Source organism: Hypomesus nipponensis, chromosome 23 (assembly GCF_054491055.1).
Source record: "Hypomesus nipponensis isolate SF chromosome 23, ASM5449105v1, whole genome shotgun sequence".
NCBI lineage: Eukaryota > Metazoa > Chordata > Actinopteri > Osmeriformes > Osmeridae > Hypomesus > Hypomesus nipponensis.
Window position 1 is genome coordinate 2,912,501 of NC_140383.1, and position 5,421 is coordinate 2,917,921.

General features: G+C 52.8%; 1 protein-coding gene across 1 annotated transcript; it reads left to right on the forward strand.

Annotated features, from left to right (window-relative positions):
- Positions 1–1,738: 1,738 nt before the first annotated feature.
- On the forward strand, positions 1,739–2,536 carry olig1 (oligodendrocyte transcription factor 1). Its single transcript, XM_084689884.1, has one exon. The coding sequence runs from the start codon at positions 1,739–1,741 to the stop codon at positions 2,534–2,536; it is 798 nt and encodes a 265-aa protein (XP_084546010.1).
- The last annotated feature ends 2,885 nt before the right edge of the window (positions 2,537–5,421 follow it).

A 5,421-nucleotide genomic window follows, 5' to 3' on the forward strand; every position in this document is an offset into this window, starting at 1 on the left:
GATCTTCCTCCTCCAGCCTCTCCTGCTGCTTTCATCGCAGACAACTTGCTTTCTGTTTGTATCTGTCCTCGCCTCGTACCCCTGCTTCCTTTCTCACACCCAGATGGGGGTTTGTATGTGTGTGTGTGTGTGAGGAGGGTTGGGGGGGGGGGAACGTGTGGCTAGCAAGGCTCACTTCCATAATCGTTGCCCTTCTCCCCTGGGAGCCCGTTGAGAGACATGAATGGGACATCTGAGGATGGCAGTCTGACTTGATGCCATCCGTCAGCCTTCACCTGTGCTGGGAGTCAATTGGCCTGTTGTTTGCCAGCCTGGAGCCGTGCCCATCGCCGTGTCAGCCAGTTTGGTTAGCGAGGCCCCCTCCAAGGGGCAGGCACTGTGCAACAATGCCACCACAAAACCCCCCAATAATGCCAATTAGATTTCCAGCAAAGCCCTGCGACTATTCATGGGCAGCCAACAAACAGTTTTCAATGACGTTCTGTTAGCGCCCTCGCTAATACGATGGCACTGTTCTCTAATAGTGTCTGAATGGGCCAGCGCTAATTAGGTTAAAAGCTTTCAGAATGATTATAATTAGACATTCCGACATAATCAGGTTTAAAAACCTGAACTAAACAAGAACATTGTGATAGACCAAACCAAGGTCATAGTACCTGCGGGTCAAAATGGGATTTATATATTTAAAAAAAGTGAACTGAACAAAAAGGAGGCTCACATTCGATGGACATAATGATCCTTTGTGATGTGCTGTGCATCAGTCACTGTCAATACCTGTGTCTGTTAGAACATCTGAGAGTGCTAAGGACACAGTCGCAAGAGTCCCTACCGCCCCCCGCCCCCCCCCACCTGCCCCCCCCCCCCTCCTCGGCCTATTATGTCACCCTCCACAGCTCCCGCGGTGATCCCTAAGTGGCTGTCACTCTGTATTTGCTTTGACTTCATTTTTTCATAAGCCTATAACCGCCATAAGGACGTCTCGAAGGGCTCACCCTCCCTCCCTCCCTTCCTCCCTCGCTACGGCAGCAGGTTTTCACAGGCATCAGGTCAAGAGAACCCGGTCACTGTTTATTAACATTGTCAAATGGAATATGATCAAATAAAGGTTAGGTTTCTAAGAATTGCCAACTTTGTTACCCGCGTCAGGGTGAGTGTGTTAGTGCGGGATGCTGCGTTCAGAGAGCTCCTCACTGGGAGGAGTCCCTAGGTTGAGGGAGGGAGGGTTGTGAGGGAGGGAGGAGGTGGGGGGGAGGTGCGGTGGGAGGTGCGGGGTTGTTTAGCTCACTTCTTCTTCTGCCCTTCCGTCATTCTCGCCAGACAGCCCCAGTGGAAGTGAGATAAAGAGGCAGTGACAGTCCAGGCTCCTCACAGCGTCCTGAAAGCAGGCAGACATCTCCAGCCAGCCCTGAACCCCTGCCTGCTTGTCAGCTGAGAAACTGGGTCTGTTTATTGTTTTCTTGTATCTGTTGAGCCAAGAAGGATTTTTATTTTTGTCTCTGGAGAAGATATTGGGATCCTGGTGATTCAACCTGTACACAGGACAGGCATGAGGGGTTGAAGGACTTGTCTCCTCCTAGTGAGGCAGCAACCCAAGAGAACGCGTCTCCCTTTTACCTGACCTTGGGAAATAGTTAAAAGACTGTTACTCCACATTTTTGTTCACCTTTGTTCAACCAAGAACCCTTTTTATTCTGGTCGTTGGAAAAACCTGCACACCTCAGCCTCACCCACCTGGAGGATGAACGTTCTTCCCAACCCGCTGGGGAGGGGAAGGGACCCGTCGCTGGCTCTCTGTGGCCCCCCCTCTCTCCAGCAGGACTTCTCCAGGTGTCCAGCTGGCCTGGGCTCTGGCTCCAGGCTCAGTGTGAGCCCCGGGGCCCTGCAGGGGCCCCACAGAACCACCAAGCCCCAGAGAGAGCTGAGCCCGGAAGAGCAGCAGGAACTGAGGAGGAAGATCAACAGCCGGGAGAGGAAGAGGATGCAGGATCTGAACGTGGCCATGGACGCCCTGAGGGAGGTCATGGTGCCTTACGCCTCCTCGCCCTCCTCCTCTCCCTCCTCCTCCACCTCCTCTTCTCCGTCCTCCGTCGGTTCGCACTCCCACCAGGCGGGGGCTCCACCCGGGCGCAGGCTCTCCAAGATCTCCACCCTGGTCCTGGCCCGCAACTACATCCTCCTGCTGGGCTCCTCGCTGCAGGAGATGCGCAGGTTGCTTGGGGAGGTGAGTGTGGGGGTGGGGGTTGGGGTGGGGGTGAACGCCGGGCCCGTCCCCCGGCTCCTACTGGGAGGGTGGCCCCTCCTCACCGGCCCCAGCCAGCTCCTGCTCTCCCCAGAGTCCCTCCTCACCTCCGCTTCCTCCTCCTCCTCCTCCTCCTCCTCGGTCAAGTGCCCCCTGCTGCCCCCTGGACCCCTGGAGGCCCCCATGGTGCCCCTGCAGTGGGGGGGCTCTGGAGGCCCGGGCCCCCTCTGCTCCTGCGGGGTCTGCAGGCTCCCTCGGTTCAGCCATGCCGTCTCAGGACCCAGGTTCCCCAAATGACGGAGCATGTGTGATGAGCACGTGTGGACACAGTGGACTTTTAATCCTTGTCATGCTCGACGACTCGTCCAACTGAACATTCGCGACGTCTCGCATACATATTTGCTATTTTTTATATGAGTTGATGTTGTCTTCTGTCTTTAACAGTTTCAATGGTTTGTTGTATAGTTTTTGTCATATCGATTCAGCAAATAACAGATCTCTTTTTGAATCTCGCATTGTTTCTTTTCTCTGTCATTTGTTTGATTTGAGAGTCTTTTAGCGTTTTTATGGCAACATGAATTTTTACATGGCCCAATATTTCACGAGTGTTAAACTCTGTCTCTTAGAGCACGTGTGTCGGTTTGTGTGTGTGTCAGCGTGTGTGTGTGTGTCAGCGTGTGTGTGTCAGCGTGTGTGTGTGTCAGCGTGTGTGTGTCAGCGTGTGTGTGTCAGCGTGTGTGTGTCAGTGTGTGTGTGTCAGTGCGTCTCCATCTGAACACCCCAGCCGCTCCACCTCTCCTGGCTTTGTCATCAGACAGACACCAGTGGGGATCACAACAATGGCTGAAACACTTCTGATCCATAAGGAGAGGCAAGTTGAGAAGCTGCTTACAACGACCCCAGCCCCCCAGCCCCAGCCCCAGCCCCAGCCCCAGCCCCAGCCCCAGCCCCAGCCCCAGCCCCAGCCCCAGCCCCAGCCCCAGCCCTCTCCCACCCCCCACCCCAAGCACCGCACATAGTGAAACAGTCCTCTTCTAGGCGATGTTGTCACCTCCGCCAAACGGCCCATTCATCGGGCAACAAGCGAAAGATCAAAACCTTCCAATGTAATTACAACCCCTTGAGGAAGAGGATGCCTTTTGATTAGTTCAACCCTCCCCCCCCCTCCCCATCCCCTCTCCTTTCGCCGTCTTTAATCAAATTCTTGATGTTTCTCTCTGTGTTAAAGGGCTCCAACGGCTGGCCTTGTGGGCTCTCATTACACTAGCGGACACAATACGTTCAAACGCACGTAAAATGTGTCTCTCTGAATAGGGGAGTTCGTTTGCGGTGCGAAACTCGCCTCTCCTCTGGAAGAAAAGCAGGCAGCTTCATTTAACCGTGGGGGGATACGAGGTGGGGTGGTGGGGATTCAGGGAGACAGGAGGGACTTCTGGAAACACAGGCCCTTAGCCAAGCCCACATGAATAATAATAATGAAAATAATCATAATCATAATGATGATAAAATACTCAAAATAATTGCCGCCTCGGAAGGGGATTACGGGGGGAGATGGTGTGAATGGTGGTGGACGTCTGAAAAGGAGGGAATATGCTTCGCATCGCGAAGAACAAAAGGAACACCAGCAGCCATTAAGTGAGATTAAGCCTAATAGGGCTTGATTTTTCTTACAAGGAAAAGGGAGGAGGGAGGGAAGGGTGGCGTGAAGGAGGAGAGGAGAGGGGGAGAGGAGGGACTGTCGGACAGAGAGGGAGAGATCAAAGTGAGAGGGGAAGCCAGCTTCGAACCTGGCTGCTTTCATTTACATATAGCTGCTTGATGTCTCTCTTCGCCTGTAAAGGATTAGTCACCTTGCTATTTTCATCTCTGGCTTTTCCCCCACTCCTCTGGGTATTGTAGTAGCTACCACTCCTTCACTCTGCACTTTCTGCCTCCCCCCTCTGCCCTGGATGGTGTGGTCCATCTCTCTCTCTCTCTCTCTCTCCCTCTCTCTCTCTCTCTCTCTCTCTCTCTCTCTCTCTCTCTCTCTCTCTCTCTCTCTCTCTCTCTCTCTCTCTCTCTCTCTCTCTCTCTCTCTCTCTCTCTCTCTCTCTCTCACACACACACACATTCTCTCTCACTCTTGCTCACCAGAGGAGAGACTCTGTGCTGTGTGATGGCAGTATTGTTGCAGAGATGCAGGGGGGCCGCTCGGTCTTTGTGTTGTCACGTTAACTCATCTCTCTTTCATCAGCGCTGCCCAATGGGGCCACAGAGGGAGCAGGGGTGCTCGGGGACAATGTGTGAACACACACACACACTCACTCAGTCACACACACATAAAACACCCACACACACATTCTCACAAATACACAAAACACAAACAAGTAAACAAAACATTAATCTTATCCTTAAAAATTCTGCACCAAATTCCTCATCAAACAAATTATTACAACTGAAAAATGTCCAACTAGTAGACGTTACTACTAAAGTGACTACAATCCTTCTCCAGACAAAAATATGATCCTACACACAGCCTTACTTTCACAGTGGTGGGCAGGGAGGCTAGGAAGCTAAATTGCCCCACTGTTAAAGACTGATTGAGGGCCATCTATCCTCCTTACGATCTGAAAGGGAGAGAGGCAGAGCAGGCCGGCTCGTCCTTTCAGGCCGCAAGCCGCGCCGCTCCCAGATTTATCTCCACCGTGTCCGTGCCTGTCGGCCTCCTCCCTCCCTCCGTGCCTGGGTCCTGGGTCCTGGCTGTGAGTTATGAAGGTTGTGTGAGCGTGTAAGATATATCACGGTCCCGACCCACATGGGAACGCAGGGGAGATGTGTTGGGGACAGGGTGGGGAAAGGGGGTGGGGCTCAAGCTGTACACACATGTTAATCAGATGAACGTGTATTTATGGTGTTTGTGACAGCGCGCACACACACACACACAAAAGCACACACTTGTAAAGTGTTCTCCTGCTGCTACAGTCACACTTACAGTTCACATGTTTTTCAGGTAGCATGTACGGATACTATAAACCACTTGTTGAATGTGCAACACACACACACAGACACACACACACATAGCGGTGTCTCCACTCCTCACACACAGACACACAGCCACCCACACACACACAGACACACACACACACATACACACACACAGAGACACACACAGACATACACACACACAGCGGTCTCCACTCCTC